Source organism: Dromiciops gliroides, chromosome 6 (assembly GCF_019393635.1).
Source record: "Dromiciops gliroides isolate mDroGli1 chromosome 6, mDroGli1.pri, whole genome shotgun sequence".
Classification (NCBI taxonomy): domain Eukaryota; kingdom Metazoa; phylum Chordata; class Mammalia; order Microbiotheria; family Microbiotheriidae; genus Dromiciops; species Dromiciops gliroides.
Genome location: NC_057866.1, coordinates 111214045 through 111232515, shown reverse-complemented (window position 1 = coordinate 111232515; position 18471 = coordinate 111214045). Strand labels below are relative to the sequence as shown.

Below are 18471 nucleotides of genomic sequence, written 5' to 3'. Positions count from 1 at the left end.
AATGTCACAGGTACTTGTAGTAAAACAACATTTTCCTTTGCTGTGAAGGCCATAGTTTGCCCAAGGTGCCGTGGTCAGTAAGTGGTTTTTGATTCCAGGGCTTAGGTCCTTGTCTTGAGATTGCTGTCTGAGATTTTGTCCCGTCTGACAGTCTTCAGAGCTTGTTAGTACCATCTCATCAAGTTCCTGCGCTGGAGGGGTGACCTCAGTCTATGACGTGTAAGAGCAACAAAGCCCCTTCTTTTGTGCAGTAGCCAAGACCTGTGGGTCTGTGTCAGTGGAGAAGCATCCATGGACAGAGAGCCAAGTAGATGGCATTTCCATTCTGTCTTCCATTTTTGGAGGTATCTGAGGGCTTTGTATAGTGTGGAGGCCAGCGGCCTGACTTGGGAGTCAGAGGACACATTTCTTCTGCTACTTACTTCCCTGTCCCCAAATCTACAGTGAGGAGGCTAATCTTCCCCGTCCTGCTTTTCTCACTAGGTTGGTGAGACTATTAGTGGGGCTGATGGATGGGAAAGCACTTTATTTGAAGCACCAGGCACATCACTTAGTGTGAAGAGGCTGGAATTTGGAATCCAGAGACCTGGATTCATATTTGTGCTCTGACACTGCCCTGGGCCCTGAGCAAATCACTTTCCTTCTTTGAATCTCAGTTTCCTCATCTGTAAAATGGGAGTTGTGATAGGTAAACCTTAGAGTATTTGCAGAAATGGAAGGAGTTGAATTATTGTGTGGGAGTGGTGTCTTTGGGGTATGTACTGAAGTTGTAGTCTGGGGAAGTTCCTTTTAGTGAGCCTTTGTTATTAAGCACCTTTTACATTTGATCGGTAAACTTTTATTAAGGGCCTGCCATGTGCAAGGCCCTGTGCTAGTAAGACTTTGCAAAGATTAGCTCATTTGAGCCTCAGGACAGCCATAAGAGGGAGGGAGGTGTTGTTATTAACTACATTTTACAGTTGAAGAAACTGAGTCAGACAGGGTTGAGTGACTTGCCCAGGGTCACAGCAGTAAGTGTCTGAGGCTGGATTTGAGCTCCAGTCTTCCTGACCCCAGGCCTGATGTACCAAGACAATTTAAGGAGAAGATGGCACTATTTACTGGGGAGATCAGGGAAAGCTTTGAAGGGAGAGAAGGGATTTCCATGGGCACAGGTGACAAAAGGAAACATTCCAAGCACAAGAGATGGAGAGCCAGTGCTAATGACCAGAAGCAGGAAGAGAGAAAGGAGATGGGACAGAATGTGTGAAGGGCGGGAGAAAGGAGAGAATGGGGCAGGAAAAGGCAGTTTGGAGCTGATGTGGTGGACCTTTAAGTACCAGGGGAAAGAGCCTCTGGTTTATCCTCTTTGCCATGGGGAGACAACCTTTGGGGCAGAGAAGTAAAATGGTCTCCTGTGGATTTACTAGATCTTTTGGAACATGGAAGATGGGTCATTGTGGCACAATTGGAAGTGGGAGGCTTGGGAGCTGGGCTTACTGTAGACTGATGGGATGGGTCTGTCCTTTAGACTTCTTGCCAATGGGGTGAGTTATTATTATTTTTATATGACTTCTCTACCTCATATGGATGTGACATTCAGGGGCTGCTGATCCCAAATCTTAGAGCCAAGGGGACATTGTTTTGGAGAGTTAAATGTCCTCCTCTGATAGCCATCATGGCTTCTAAGTCACCCAGGACCCTCTATGTCTCTGTAAACAGCGTACAAACTCTCTCAATCCCAGCTGGGATTGAGCTGGAAAGGCTTTGAGTATGGACCCCAGTGACAGTGTATCTGAGGACCAATCTAAGATGGGAGAGGCTCAGATCAGGTGGCTGGCCAGAAAAGGGTGCTTTTTTTCCCCTCACAGCATCCTTTGAACAGTCTCCTGAAGTGGGGAGTGAGGGGGTATGATCTCTTCCTAGGAGCATCTAAAGGATTGAAATGACCTGAGAGCGTTTGGGGCAATCCAGCCTCTTGGACACTCTGCCCTCTCATATTTCCAGAGACTGAGGGATGAACTGGCATGTCCCTCATGCACGGACTGGAACGTGAAGCCAGCTTTGTCCAGAGAGGAGAGAGGTCAGCTTGACCAGGTCAGTGTGTGAGCCGAGCTGAGCTCTCTGAGGGCAGGGATCTTGTGTACTTTTTAGCATCCCCCCCCCCCCCCGCCCATGAAAGAAAATGAGGTTTGTGCAGATCCCGTGGTGGGTCTGTGGTGGAAACACGATCCCGACTCTGTACTTTGGCAGATGGGAGGAGAAAACAGACAATTTTGTAGTTTGTGGTTTGGTTAGTGAGAGGGTTTCTGTGAATGATAAGTCTGGCCAAGTGGGCTTTGATTCTGGCTTGCCCTTTTGAACTCAGTTCTGGAATAGTACAAGGTGCCCCAGACTTGGAGTCCTCGATCCCAGCTCTGCCCAGTACTCTGTGTGAGCAGAGGCCAGGCTCTCCCTCTCTGGACCTCACTTTTCTCCTTGGTGAAAGGTGGGGCTTAGCTGAGATGGTCCCTGAGGGATTGTTTCAGCCTGAAATCCTGGGACCTGGGACTTGGACATTTAGTAAAATGCTGGATGAACAGTGTGGCTCTTTTAGGAGCCAGAGTTTGGGCTTGGCAGATCATTCATCAGTAGCAGAGTTGTGTGTGTGTGTGTGCGCGCGCGCGCGTGCGTGCGCACTTGTACCCACATGCATACATATACATATTTGTACAAACTGCCCCCACTCGCCCTGTGGATTCTATCTTATAACATCTAGGGGCAGCTAGGTGGCACAGTGGATAGAGCACCGGCCCTGGAGTCAGGAGTACTTGAGTTCAAATCCAGCCTCAGACACTTAACACTCACTAGCTCTGTGACCCTGGGCAAGTCACTTAACTCCAATTGCCTCACTAAAAAACCCCAAAACAAAAAAACAAACAAAAAACACCCAACATCTAGCCCATTTTTTTTTCCTTCTTGTCACGTATCCCATCCTGTTTTAGGCCCTCCTCACTTTTCACCTGGTCTCTTGCAGTGGCTTCCTACTTGGTCTCCCTGCTTTTGGTTCTGTTTTGGTCCTCTCATCTGTCTTCCACACAGCAGCACAGATCAGCACACCCCACCCCTGCTCCAGAAGCTTCCTGGCTCTCTTTTGCCTCTGAAATAGAATGCAAACTCCAGTGTTGGGCATATTTCGTATTACTCTCACTCATGCATTCTACATTCCAGCCCAACCAACCTATTAAATATTGTCCGAGATTCCATCTCCTGCCTCTGTGCATTTGCATGGGCTGTGCCCCATCCCTGGGATGCCCTCCCTCTTCATGGCTGCCTCTTGGAATGCCTGACTCTAGTCACAGCTGTGCTCCAGTGCTGCACACTTCAACCAGCCTTTCCTGATCCTCCCTACCACCATCATTATGTATTTATTTTATATTTCCTTAGTTGTACATGTTTTTTTTTTCTTCCAGTTCATTCCCAGTAGAATGAAAAATCCTTGAGGGCCGAGACTGATTTATGGCTTATTTTTACATCTCTAGAGCCTGCCATGGTGGCTGGATCTGGCCTAGCCCATAGTAGGCACTTACCAAATGCTAATTAAATTGAATTGAGTTCAGTTCTGCTCTGTGGGCTGCAGTGAAACAATTGGGGGGGGGGGCGGCGGGCGGCAATGACGGTTAAGTGACTTGCCCAGGGTCACACAGCTAGTAAGTCTCAAGTGTCTGAGGTCAGATTTGAACTCAGGTCCTCCTGAATCCAGGGCTGGTGCTTTATCTGCTGTGCCACCTAGCTGCCCCCGAGACAAACTCTTACAATGAGCATCTCTGCTTTGTCAAGAGTGCTAGACGTGCTTTTTCTTTTTTTTCTAAGGAATTAAAAAAAATATAGTGGGAAGAATGTTGGCTTTGGGGTCAGACGACTTGGAGTGCACTATTATGTGGGTGACCTCTGGCCCCAGCTCTGGGCCTCTGTTTCCTCCTTTGTTTTCTGGTTGGGCCAAAAAACCACAGAGTCCCTTTCTCACTATAAATCTATGATCCTGTGGAGCCTCTTGACTATATTAAGTTTCCTCAGGAAGTGAGGTTGCCCTGGTTAGCTGCCATGCCTTAAAAAAAGAAGAATCCCAGCTGCCCCATGGTCTTTAAGAAGTGGCTGGGAGGTCCAGCTCCCTGCCTTTGGGCAGCCACACATCACTCTTGCCAAGGATCTCTAGCAGGCTCTAAAAGCCTTCAGAGGGGGCATTCCATTATCCAGGCTGGGCACTTGGGGGAAGTTTTTCCTTACATTTAACCCAGTTAAAACAGAAATGAATGTTGCATTCTAAGGCTGTCCACCTTCGGCAGACAGCTTGTCTCTGTGCTTTGGGGTTGGCACTTAGGCTGCTGGGAAGAGCACAGGAGATCCGTTAGAGGGCCTGACATGGGGGGGGGAGTGGGGAAAGAAAGGGGTTAAAGAGCATTCAGATGCAAGTCCCTAATTTTCAAAGTGGAGCCAACTGAAGTTCAGAGCATTAAGGGGGCTTGTCCAAGAGCACAAAGGTAGAGTGAGAGTCACAGTTTGAACCCCATACTTAGTGTTCTTTCTACCACATTATCTGTCTCTAGCCCAAATTCATACTATAAAAGCTTAAATTACTGCCAGTCTTTTGCAGACCTGAGACTACAGTTTTAAAAAAATAAGTAATCGGGGGCAGCTAGGTGGTGCAGTGGATAGAGCACCGGCCCTGGAGTCAGGAGTGCCTGAGTTCAAATCCGGCCTCAGACACTTAACATTTACTAGCTGTGTGACCCTGGGCAAGTCACTTAACCCTAATTGCCTCACTAAAAAAAAAAAAAAGTAATCTATAATGAATTTAAAACTCGAAGAAAAAAAAACCTGAACTTTTTTTTTTTTTAAAGAGACCTCCAACATATACAAACTTTCTGTTTTTATGATAGCCATAGAGATGTCTCCCTTTGGTAGTCCAAAGAATGTGCTAGCTGGAAGGGGCCCCAGAGGCCTCTTAGGCGACCCTGCATCTCACCAGGAATCTACTGGTGCTACAGCATCCCAAGCAGTGGCCATGCAGCCTTCACACCAGTCATGGGAGCTAGTTACTTCCAAGGCAACTCATGTGGCTCAGGGATGGCTCTGGTACTTAGGATGTTTCCCCTTAACATCAAGCCAGGATCTGCATCTTTGTGGCTTCTATGTGTTGTCATTCCAGCTTCTGCCCTTGGAAGCTGAGTCTGATCCCTCATTCATGAAACAGCCCTTCAAATACCTGAAGACATTTGTTCTTTAAGAATTCTATTTTTTTAAACTCACCCAGCTAAATAAAACATGCATTTCTAAAACACCCAATAGAGCAGAAAAAGATTTGTATGGGAACTGTTTGCTTTTCTTTTCAAACATATCAGTTCAGAGTGTCACTTTCCAAGTTGTCCTGCTTGCGCAAGATCCTTGTGGGTCTTCTTTCTGTTCACCTGAAGATATTGATCTTGTCCCTCCCCCCACATCTGGTCTCCAGGATAAACGTCCTCAGTACCTTGAGTGGTGTAACCCTGAGACCCTTTCCTGCCCTGTTTGGCCTCCTCTGGGACCTTTTCCTTTTATTAATAAGGTTTTTTGCATACCACATTGGATGAGCAAGAAGTGTCCCACATGTCCTACCTTGTGTTAATTTTGGCCCTTGGAGGGTGTGTGTGTGTGTGTGTGTGTGTGTGTGTGTGTGTGTGATATGTAAGCAAGGGGAGAAGGGATTTGGGAAGATAGTGTAGAGTATTGAGGTTGAAAGGTTATAATAGTATTAATATAATGAGGATGCTGAGTCTGAGAGAGGTAAAGTATCTTTTTCAAGGTTATATAACTAGTAGGTGTCTGAGGCAGAATTTGAATTCAGATCTTCTGGACTTCAAATTTAGCTCTATGTTCACTAAGCTGCAGTCTATGGTGGTGGGCCTATTTCAATCACCTGCCTATTACTTAAGTGAAAAGTAATGGTTGCTCAGCAGGTGTTCTGACTCTCAGCTCTGGGTCCTTTCTGTTAGGCTTGGAATGCTTCCTTCATGCTCTGCCAAATAGACTAGACTGTGGGTTCTTTGAAGGCAGAGATTCTTCAAGCCATGGAATATTTGAGTCATAAGGGACCATAAAATATCACAACTGGCAAAGACCAGAGAAATCATCTTCCTATTTTACAGATGGGTAAATTGAGCCCCAGAGAGGAGAAATGGCTTCCTGAAGGTTTTCTGAGGTAGTTTCTGAGCTGGCTCAGGTCTCTTTCCCCTGGAGTTTTTCTCTTTGCTCATAGGAAGCTTATCTTTCTTCCTCAGCTGTGATTGATAAATCAGTGACGGGCTGCTGTGACTACTGACCAGTTTGCCCCAACGATGATATTCTGTTTTCTGGGTCCCATGCAAGAAAATCTTATACTGCAGTAGAATATGGGGACATAAGAAGGAAGGAAGCCCCACTACTGGGCCCCGGGCAGCTGGGAGCCTGGTTAGGACCTTCTGCTTAGCAAGTCAGTGCCTGCCTGTTCATTTTTCCATTCCCTTTGTGAGTAGTTTGTCGCTGTTGCTTTTTAAAGGTATCAGGCTGAGACCAGGAGTTTTTGTTGTTAATTGTCTGCCCCCCCCCTTTTAGGCATTCACTTGACTCTCCCTGGACCCTACTGCACCCTACTGACCAAACCTCTCTGCCTGCAGGCTCTTCTTTGTTCTTTCTCCTGGAGCTGGCCCATGGAAGCAGGTCCAGACCCTCCTGGACCTCCCACCAGAATTCAGACTCCTGCCCTGGGGCCCTGGGCTCTCCTATGCTGGCTTTCACCTGATTTTGCCTGGAAGCAGGCCCCTAGTCCATGTACCAGCCATCCACAAACCACAGTGCCTCAGTCCCTCCCTTCTAACTCTAGCTTTCACATAAACATATGGATTGTATGTTGGCCAAAGGGTGTCTGTGTCCTCGGTTCAGAAGTCTTCCGTGGCTCCCCTTTCCTGGGTGTTCTGGTGTATCTAGTGCCCCCTCTACCTTCCTCACATTCTCTCATATTCCTTTCTGTGACTTTGTTCCAGCTAGACCAGACCATTGCCTGCCTCAAGAACATTCCTGAGCTGACTTGGCTATTCCCTTGACTTTATTCCCCCCACCTCTCTTTCTGAAGTACCGTCTTTCCTGCTTTTTACTGTTATATCTGTCCCTGTCCTTTTAAGTCCAGCACCATTTCCACCTTCCTCAGGAGGCCTTCCTGGATCCCTCCATGCTCACCACTACTGACCTTTCACCTCGACCTCCTTTTGGACTTAGCTCTGGGCCTCCCCAATGTACTTGCCTTAGAGCAGTGTGCATTACAGTTACCCATACTGGGGGGTTTTCCTCCCACTGCACTATAAATTCTGTGGAGTTAAGCCCTGAGTCTTATAGAAACTGCCTTCCTTCATGTCCTAGCACAATGCTTGTACACAGTAGGTACTTAATAAATGCTTGTGGCTTTTGGGGCCTGTGTTTTCCCAATAGAGGCTGAAAACTTGCTGGTAGAAGTCCAGCCACAGGTGGGGGCTATTTCCTCTCATGTCCCTGAGCAGGAGAAGGGGCAGAGGAAGGACTGTGTGGTTTCTTTCTTCTAAGGCAGCTAGGTGGCCCAATGGAGCCACCAGACCTGGAGTCAGAAAGACCTGAGTTCAAGACTGGCCTCAGATGCTTACTAGCTGTGGGACCCTGGGCTGGTCACTTGATTTCTGGTTGTCTCAGCTTCCACATCTATAAAATGGGCATAATGATAGCACTTACCTCCCAGGATTGTTGTGAAGGTCAAATGAGATAATGATTGTAAACTACTTGCTGTGTGCCTGGCACATAGTAAACACTATATAAATGTTAGCTATCATTATTATTATTTCTCCTCCTTCTCTTGGATTTCCATGATAAGGGGTTGCTCACTGCCTAGTCCTTCCTTTGCTGTGGGCCACTGGTTGAGCTTTGATCATCTCCAGTAATTTCCCATGGGGCTGTATCAAGGATGGAAGCACCTGCGGAGCTCATGCCTTGGGGGGGGGGGAGACTGACTTTATTTCCATCCTACCCTGATCTCCAGGGCTTCCAAAGAAGGTAGGGAAGGAGAGGAGGCTGTGCTTGTCCCTTTGGACTACGTCCACTGCCGCCACAGCTGCTCCAACAGTTGCTGCAGCTTCTCTCTCTGGGAAGAAAAATGCAATTTTCAATGTCTGTGGGAGTCCCCAGCTTGGGGAACCTGATGCTTACCAACTATGGGCCCCACTTGGTCACCTCTTGGGGGGGGGGGTCTCTGCTTGAACAACGGCTGCAACCTCTTAAGCTCCTATGTAAAATGACAGGGTTGCCTGAAAAGGTCTTGAAGATTCCAGTAGAAACCTCAAGTTCCCTTCAGTCAAAGGGAGGCCCCTGAGGGCAGAGACTGTTGTATGTGTGTGAGCACGCGTGCGCCCCTCAGTACTTCACACGGTTCCTGGCCCAGACTAGACACTTAACACGTGCTTATTGAGATAAACTGAGGCCCGTTCTGCTCTGACCTGAGCTGAGGAGGCTTCCTGCCACATTAACATGAGATCTGTTAGATTGGGGTTCTGGGGCCTCCTCCCTGAAGCACACTCCCTGAGGCCTCTCTTTGGACATGCTGACAGCCAGCCCCGGATATGGGGATGCTGGTGACTGGTCAAATCTTAATAAATGTGCGAGGACTCTGGGGAAGACAAGGAGCCCTTGTGGTTTGAGGCCGGAGGAGAGATCTGGAGCACCTGCCATCTTTTCAGGGTTGAGGGGACCCTTTGTGACCAGAGGCCTGCATCTCCTCCGGGGCTGTTGCTCTGGAAGCAGCTGTGGCTGCTGCTGTTGTTCGTCCATTCTTTCCCACAAGCATTTAGTAAGGGCTCAGTGTGTGTGTTGGGACGGAGCAGGGACAGGAATCAGCCCCTGCCCCAGGGAGCATCCATGGTGCTGGATGTTACCATTTCCAGTCTGATTCCAGAGATGAGGCTCTGAGCTGGATCCTGGAGACGCAAAGATGAGACTCACCAGTGTCTGGCTTCTGGTAGCGGTTGCTGGTCAGCCTCTCGTCGGCTTCTCCCTTTCTACTGGGGGCTCTTGAGCTTTTCTGTGTTCTGACTCCTTTTGGCAGTGTCTGGTGAAGCCTGTGGAGCCAGCCCTTCTCGGAGTCCTGCTTTGAAACGCATAAAACAAAACACGTAGGATGAAATGCAGGTATCGAAATAAGACAAAATCAAGTTCACGGATCCTAGGTTAAGAACACCTGGTCCTGAATTGGGGAGGGGTCCCAGAGAGGTTCAGAGATCACTGGATTGGTGGCTCCAAGTCTCGGCCCAGCCACTTATTAGCTAGGTAATCATGGCCAAATTCCTTTCCCTCTCTGAACCTCAGTTTCTTGATCTGTAAAATGAGGGCAATAATGCAAAATCCAATTTAACTCACAGGGTGTTTTTGAGGAAAGCACTTTATAAAACCCTAAAATCCAGAAACGTGAGCTAGATTGGATCTGTTAATGGATATAAAAATGTTTTGGTAACTACAAAGCAAGAGCTTTATTTCAAGTAGATGGCGTTTCAGATGCTGCCCTCACAACAGTTCTGTAAGGGATATGGGTCAGTTATCATTAACCCCACTTTACAGATGAGGAAACTGAAGATGACAGAGGTTGAAGTGACTTCCTTCCTCAAGGGGGTGTCTTGGCTAGGACTTGAACCCTGATCTTTGGAAATTCAGATCTAGCACTTATTCTACTAATACCATGATGTTGTACATATTCCATACATATTCTACTAATACCATAATGTTGTAGTTCTTCATAAGCAGCAGCAGCAACAGTACCAGTTCCGCTTCACCATGTGTGGTGTTTTAAGGTCCACAACACAAGAAGTTACATTGTTCCTTTTTTTTTTTTTTTTTTTTGGTCAGGGCAATGAGGGTTAAGTGACTTGCCCAGGGTCACACAGCTAGTAAATGTCAAGTGTCTGAGGCTGGATTTGAACTCAGGTCCTCCTGAATCCAGGGCCGGTGCTTTATCCACTGCGCCACCTAGCTGCCCCCATTGTTCCTATTTTTAATGTTTACAAACTGTGACACCATTTTCATAGTTTTGCAATATCGACTTGGTTTTCCGTAACATTCTAAATAAAGCTCAGAGAATAGGGAATAGTGTGGATTATTTAAAGGAATCCCAGAGATCTCCCAGCCTTTTGGGGGAGAACTCATTTCAGCTCAACAGGCTTTGGTTGAGTGTTGGGTGTACCAGCCTCTGGGGCTACAAAGACAAAAATAAAGGAGCCCCTTCCCTCACGGAACCAACTTTTCATTTCCCCGAAGCCTTGACAAATACCTGGGTGGAGATGGGGGGCTGGCCCTGACCTGAGTCGGTGGCCAGGACAAGGGAGATGAGGGGCCACCGCTCCTGTCCTGCTGGCTTGGGAGTATCTTTATGGGTTCTGTTGCCATGGACACCCACAGATAAAGCTTCCCTCGCTCTTGTCGATCACTGCGACTTTGGTTTTCTAGTGGGTGATGTGACAAACCTGCCTGGGAGGCGGGATCGCACTGTAGCTGGGGTTTAGTTACCAATGCCTTTCCCACCCCTCTCTCCCCACCTTTTTTCCTCCTGAGAGAGATCGCAGTAACAGAAGTGGAGCAGGATTCCTGTGAGCAAGGACACAGCTATGTAAATCCCACTGTCGGGGATGAGTCAGGACACCCCCACAGCTCCTCTGGCCTTGAGTTGGATTTAGAGGAAAGACCTGTGGGTTTGAGGAGAGAACTTTCCGGGAAGCTTTAGGGATCCAGGGGATTCCTGGAGAGGGGTTACTGGGGCCACAGATGGGTGTCATGCTTTGGGATGGACTAGCCTTCTAAATGAGGAGCAGAGATGTAGACATCCATTTTCATTGTTCACGGTTCTTTAATGGGTAAAGCTGGATTATAGTGTCTGTAGAGTTAGCAACAGAAATACCTATTTCCATCACAGAATGTTAGAGCTGAAATGTCATGCAGTGCAACATGTATCCTCTTCAATATGACAAGCATCCCTTCAGCCTCCATGTGAAAACCTTTGGTCTTTCCCGTGTGATGGGGAATTCTCGGGGAGTTATAACTAGGGTAGGGCCAAAAGGCAGTTTCCTCAGGGTTACTGAAATTAGAGGGTGCTGATAGTAGTTAAGTCCTTCATCAGGGCAGAAACAGTTTAATGCCAATTTAATAAAACTTATTAGTTACAATAGGAAGCTCCAGGTAACGAACTTCTTTGTTCCACTCAGGTCTCCTTCCTTATTCCCCTCCTTCCTGAGCCTCCCAGCAGTGGCCTTGTACCAGTCTCTTGGAGTCTTTGTTCTTTATGCCACTTAATCCAGGTGATAACTTGCTAAAATTCCTAGTTATGGCCCAGGGAACCCCCTATCTCTTAAAACTATCCATTCTATTTTTGGACAGTCCTAATTTTTATGAAATTTGTATTCGTCCATTGAGTTGAAATCTGCTAACCCTCTAGAACCAGAGCAGAAGCAGGCTGATTTCTCTTCAACCTGATAGGCCTTCATAAAAAAAAAATACTTAGCCAGGGGTCTTATTACCGCCTAAATCTTTTCTTCTCTAGGATAAATATATGCTGTTTCTCTCATGGATCCTTATATGGCCTGATCTCCAGTCTCCTCACTGTCCTAATCATTTTCCTCTGGACACAATCCAGTTTTTCAATTAGAATAAAAGTTCTTTTGTTCTGGATCAGCCTGTGAGATGTACCTGTGTATGTCGTAAAACTTTTACATCATCTCCTAAATGGGGGCGATTACGTTTCTTCTCGTTGGCTTTGTCTGACGGTTTATAAGAGATTTGTGCACATTCTGAAGGTGTTTTAGCATCCATCTTTGTACAGTGGTGGAGGTGTGTGGGATGTCATTGCATGTCATGCTGTTTCTGCAGGTCTGCTCTGAGGCTGGTTTAGAGTTCCTTCTCTTTGCTCATTTCTGTTTCCAGATGGCTGCCAGGCAGCAAATGTTAAAAACTGTGGTCATGTGTCACTGCCTGCCTGGATGATGGGAGACCCAGTACACCTTAGAGACTCTACTTCTGCTAGAGCCACAGGGTCCATCCTCTCAGACGTGTGTGCTCAGTTTCCCCCATTCATAGACTGTCAGAGCTGGGAGGGGGCTTGGGACACAGAATGTATGTGTCAGAGCTGTAAGGGTCACAGAACATAAAATGGACAGTGTCAGAGCTGGGAGGGGCCTTAGAAGATGAGTCTTCAGAGTTGGGAGGAACCTCAAGAATACAGAACAAAGACTGGCACAGCCAGAAGGGATCTTGGAGTTTAGGATTGACAGCACTGAGAGGGACCTGTGAGACCATGTTGCCTGGGCCCTTTATTTTTCCAGAGGGAGAAAGCAAGGCCAAGAGAAGGCAGCTGTTTTGCCCAAGGCCACAGTGAATTGGTGGCCAATATGAGACCAGAAGTCGGGGGTGGGGGGTGGGGTTGGGAGGGGGAAGAGAGCAGTGCCAAGAGGACCAGGCCGGAGGCCAGAGACGAGCTCAGATACCCAGTTGTACCACTCACTACCTGCTTGACCTTGGCCAAGGTCCTCCCCTAGACCTCAGTTTCCTCCTCTGTAAAATGGGAGGTGGTGGTGACATGGTCTCTGAAGTATGGGGGTCCTCCTCCTCCTCCTCCTCCTCCTCCTCCTCCTCCTTCTTCTTCGGTGAGACAATTGGGGTTAAGTGACTTGCCCAGGGTCACACAGCTAATAAGTGTCAAGTATCTGAGGCTGGATTTGAACTCAGGTCCTCCTGAATCCAGGGCTGGTGCTCTATCCCCTGCACCACCTAGCTGCTCCTGGGGGGTCTTCCTTCCACAACAGGCTGCTTCCCATAAGTAGAGAGGTGGCCCGCTGGGGACGAATATTTATGCCCACAGGGTCTCTTTAGACATCAAGGGAGGAACTGTCACCTCTGGCTCCAGAGGCAGTGTCTGCACGGTGGGCCTGGAGGGGCTGTAGTCTTGGTCAGGAAGCCCCCAAACTACTGACATTATCATCATCATAGTAATTATTTTAAGGTTTTACATAGGCTATCTCATTTAACCCCTTACCACATCCCAACGAGGCAGATGCTATTTGTCCCCATTTTACAGATGAGGAAACTGAGGCTGAGAAAGATTAAGTGACTTGCTCAGGGTCACACAGGTAGTAAATGTCTGAGGTCAAATCTGAACCCGGACCTTCCTGATTTTGTCCTGATGTCCTCTCCACTGCAAGCCTTAACTGTCTTTTAGCTCCATAGGTAAGTACATGACCTCAGGTACATTGACTCTGGCCTTAGGTCAGAACCCCTCTCACAGTTACTGGAATCATCAGTTTGGTTGGTGTTCCTCACACTTGGCTTTTGAAACACCCAGCTTCACTTTCCTCCTGTTTCTGGGCATTGTTCTGATTCTTCGTCTTCCTTGAATTGAACAGCCAACTTGATTCATACACTCTGGGTTTCCCCCGCTTCCACATCCTTTTTTCCCCTGCCCCTACCTTTAGAGCTTCTTCAGTAGGCTGGGGACCTCAGCCTTTCCATTCCGGGTCAACTTAACTCAAGTGGAGAAACCCAGGCCTGTCCCTCCTTCCCCCTCCTCAGCCCTTCTCTGCCTTATGGGCAGCTGTATTGAGTAGAGGCAGGGGAGGTGAGAGGAAGGCAGAGAAGTAGGGACTGGCCTCCCCCTCCCTCTGCCTGGCCTGTGGATAGCCGGAGTGATTGGTTAGACAGTGGGAAACTAGGGTCACCTCCATGAGCATCAGGATGCATGCCTGTGTTAAGTGCTGAAGTAGAAATCTGCTTCTGCTCTCCACACTGCCCAAAGATGGGAGCTCCTCGCACCCAGGCTTAGGACAATGCACTACGGGCATTTTTTTTTTTTTACAGGGACCAAACCTGTGCTTTCAGTGGTTACAGTGCAGATCAACACCTAATCAGCCGCTTACTGAGAGTTGCATTTCTTAACGTCTTTTTACAAAATGTAAATAGGTTTTGAAAAAAAACAAAATTATTAGCAAGATTCCCCCCCCCCCCAATCCTGTGCCGCCTTTGGAGAGAGGAAGGCATTGTTCTCTTCCTTAATTCCCCTCCCCCCTCTCTCCCTCTCCCTCCCCCCCTCCCCCTTTCTCTCTCTCTCTTTCCCTTCCTTCCTCCCTCCCCTCCCTCTTTCTCTTACACACACACACACACACACACACACACACACACACACACTCTCTCTCTGCCCTCCTCCAGAACAGAAGCAATTGAAAATAAAGTGTTTTGAGAACCGGCCTATGCAGCTGCCCCCTGGACTCTCCTAAATGCTTCAGCCACAGTTCCCCAATGAAGGGCTCAGCACACAGGGCTCCCTGGGCTGGGCCTGTTGCAGGTGCTCCTGAAAGCCCAGGGCTGTGCTCCCCAGGCCCCACGTGACCCAAGCCCAATTCTTCTCTTGGTTTGCTGTAATTTGGCACCATTGTTGCCACAGCTGTCAGCAGCTGTGTGCTCATTTTGCCATCCTCTGCAGTGAAGATTACCCAGTTTATTTTGAGGCATGAAATTTCCTGAAATGGGAAATTTCAGAAGAACTCAAACAGAAGGAAAAAGAATAAAAAAGCAGTTGGAGTTATGGAAGTTGGTCTGTGAAAGGGGTCTGGGGGTCATAGTGACTGATGGGGGCCTTCGGTTCTGTCATGTTAGAAGCCAGAGAAGGATAGAGATGTTTATTTTCTGTCTTCATTGAGGGCAGAATAAGGGAAAACAGAAGAAAAGGTTTGGGTTCAATAAAAACAGGATCTTCCTCACTACAAACATTGTTGGTATCTGGACTAGACAACTCCAGGCGACTGGGGTGGGAAGCCCTGTCTGCAGCATATCAGGATCTCTGGGATTGCTCAGGTGCAGGGCTCTCCTGGCCAAAGGTCATCTCTTTGTTACGCAGGGTCTTTGCCCTTGCCCCGGCTCTTTAGGTGCCGAGTTGTTTTGCTTTAGAACCTTGAGGATCCAGGATTTCAAGTGTAGATAGATGCTCCCTCTGAGACTTAGTGGATAGTTTTGGGAGCTGTGAAAAAAAAATGTGTTGCTGAATGTGATGGCCAAAAAAGGATCTCGTTTCTTGCAGGGCTCAAACTTCTGCCATTCTGCATTTAGCTAACCGGGCGGGCTTTCCAAACCACCGGCCCAGAGCCTGGCTATTTCTCCTTGGGCCTGTGCTCAGCCTTCTTACCTTGGGAGGGCGTGACAGCACTTAAACATGTGGGGTTACCTCTGGGAGCCCAGGCTCACATCCAGGCTGCAGCAGTGTATGAGAGGAGGATGTTGGCTCAGGATCCCTTCAATGTACCTGCTGTAGCAAGTCCATGGTAGCCTCTACCTAGTAGCCTTCTCCCCATCCCTAGCTCAGGCAAGAAGGCAGTTCATGAAAGGGCTGCTATGCATGAGCAGTTCTGTATCAAGCCAAGACTGCTCTGAGACCTGAGGCTCTTCCTTTGGCCAGTTCCTGGCTTCCTGTGTGTCACCTCCTGGTCCTGGTTCATGTTTCCCTCTCCTTTTCCCCAGGGCATCTGTGGATTTTCCCAGCCTGCTGTGCTCTTAACTACCCATTGAGTCCTTGCTGCCCTTGCCTGTGTGTGGTAGGATGGGGAGGCCAAGCTGCTGTGTCAGCAAGGGGACATTGGGCCTGTGGGTCTCAGGATGGGAAGGAGAGCTGTGAGGCCTAGGAGCAACGTGGCTGTCCTGGAGTTGGCTGTTGGTGTGGCTGTGCGCCCCTCCTTCCCTCCTCCGGTCTCTTGTAACATTGTTCTGTTGTTTCATTTGTCACATAGCTCTATGCCAGTACATACGGGCTTCTAAAGCCAGGGATGGCACCAGCCCTTTCATTGCCAGTACAGCAGAAGGTAAAAACCAACCCAGCCCAGAATGCCCAGGGCTTTCTGGTGCTTCTTCTAGATGGCTCTCTGGGATGTCTTGTGCCCTCTGACCTTCTCACTTTCTGGCTCCTCGGGGAATTGTTAGTTGGCCTTCTAGGTGGCGGGTGCTCTAACGCTCTTCCCTCTGTTCTATATTGACACATTAATTTTTAAGTTTTAAAAGCCTCTAACCCAAGTGGGGAGGGGGAGACGAGAGCAGTTCATGGGATTTCAGATGTTTCTGAATTCACGAGATGCCTCATTTGATTTGCTTACCAAAAAAAAAAAAAAAAAAGACAGCACACCCAAACCCTCTTTTTCTATAACTCCTGTATCTTTTTTGTCTCTTTGTGCTTTTCGGAGATGTTAGAAATGCAGATTGCATTTGCAATGCAAAGCAATTGACTGTTTTGCCACGTCACCAGTGGAATACCAAACAAACCTGAAGCAGCTTCAGGCAGCTTGTGTTCACTGAGGGTTGGGTTTCCTTCCTTCTCAAACGATTCTCTGTCATCCCCACCTCTTCCATACCAATAATAATAATAATGATCATGATTATAATGCCTAGCTTTGTATTAATTGTCTCACTGTAAAGAAAAGCACAGACAGATAGAGAGCAGTGTCGTCCATAACCTCTGCTAAAACATTTCCCTTTCCTTACTGCTGTTCTCCTGTTTTTGGCTAGATCTTGGCCCACTAACCCTCCTGCCTTCCTTCCTGTGTTTGGCTGTGCAGCACATGTCGGGCCATCGGTGGCCTTAAGTGAACTCCTCAAGAAGTTTTCACCAACTTTTGTTTTTTCTCCCAGGAGAAAATTTTGAGCAGACACCCCTGAGACGCACATTCAAATCAAAAGTTCTTGCCCGATACCCTGAGAATGTAGAATGGAATCCTTTTGACCAAGATGCGGTGGGAATGGTGAGTACCAAGCACGCAGAGGTACGGAGATGCTGATCAGAGGTTGAGGGCTTAGAAATAGTGAAAGCCAATCTTGTTGTGGTAATCTGAGGAGGAGGAGGAGGAAGCGGAAGCGAGACCCGAGCCGTCTAAACGCCCCTGTGTTGTTCTGACCACAGACCACAGCTGTCGATGGTTGGCACACGTCACACAGACACATTCTGCAAACAACTGCAGTGCTTTGAGAGGTTGCTTGCTCAAGTGATTGGAGAGCTGCCCCTGGGGTCAGCAAGACCCCTACTGGCTGTGTGACCTTGGGCCCGTCTCTTTCCCTCTCATGATCATAGGCATCCAAGTACTTGCCACTATATATCAATGGAGGGAGTTCTCCTCACTGCTGCAATCATAGGTCCAGACCCAAGCCAGAATACAGTGCCCCATGACAATTTATATATTCCTGTGGATCACAGTGACATCCAGCAAGTGCCTGCTGTGTACTGTAACCTGTGTTAGGCCCTGGGGAGATGCAGAATTTAGATACCATCCAGTCCCCGTCTCTGATGCATCTCATGGACTAGTGGAGGGTGAGGAGAAATGGAATGGGACACAAATAATGAATTAGGAAGTGATGTCTAGCATGGATTCCTAGGAGTGTAAGAGACTTTACAAGCTTTCCCTGCCCAATGGATGATATCCATGGAATGCCCATTGTATAATATCCTCTAAAAGAGGGGGTCATCCAAGTGCTTCATGAATGCTTGATGACTGATGGGGAACTCCCAAAGTGCATTGGGGACACCCCTGGATTCGGGGTCAGGACCCAGGTTAGAGTCCTGGCTCTGCTGCTTGGCCAGGTTACCTCTCCAGTGGGACTTTGGGGAAGTCATTTCCCCTCCCTGGGCCTCAGTAAAAGGTGAAGAGGTGATACTGGAAGATTTCCAAGGTTCTTTCTAAGTCTATTAGCCCCTGAAAGGTCCTCCCTCTATCAAGCTGAAATCAGCCTTCCTTTATTTACACTGGGGTTGGTTCTTTGTTTTTTGTGTCCTGGATCACTTGGATAGTCCAGTGAAGCCTATCAACTTTCCTCAGAATCATGTTTTTAAATGCATAAAACAAAATACCCAGCATAATAAAAGAAACTAATGATACTGAAATTCACTTACTAAAAAAATTCTAAAGGTCATGTACCCGAGGTTCGAAACCTCTGCTTTATCCCTGGTTCTCTCAGTGCTGTTCTCTGGATGAAACAGAAACCATCTGATTCCTGCTCCAGATGATGGCCATGTTTGGCGGTGGGATCATGACCCTTGCTAAGCTTCTCCAGGATAACTTTTTCTGACTGGATCAGGTGAACCTAAGGTCACGTGGGGATTTTTCTCCCCGATGCCTTGCCTTGTGTGTCACTGAGCGGCTGAAATGGAAATCTTAGCCTTATCAGCACTTTGGATGGCTTTCCAGAGCTGATATGTAATACCACCATCAGATGTCTGAATGAGCATGTGGCCCAATTGTGGCCTGATTGACAGAGAGCTGTTCTTAGAATTGAGAAGTCCTCAGAAATGTTCTGACCAAGTCAGTCACCCTGTGAGTTTTTTGTGGTTAGCCACTCTTCAAGTTTAAACAGCAACCCCCCCTTCAGCTGTGTTGTTACTCTGGTTCATCAGAGTGACGTGAGGCAGGTAGTAAAGCCCTT

At 47.9% G+C, this 18471-nt stretch overlaps 1 protein-coding gene across 1 annotated transcript in view; it reads left to right on the top strand.

The window, feature by feature from the left end:
* Window positions 1-18471, top strand: part of DENND5A (DENN domain containing 5A) — a gene marked incomplete at its 5' end in the record, with an annotated part of 95482 nt that overhangs the window by 22468 nt on the left and 54543 nt on the right. The window contains 2 exons of the mRNA XM_043972252.1: window positions 15798-15869; window positions 16690-16799. Coding sequence (XP_043828187.1) covers window positions 15798-15869; window positions 16690-16799 — 182 coding nt within the window. The remainder of the gene's footprint in view (window positions 1-15797; window positions 15870-16689; window positions 16800-18471) is intronic.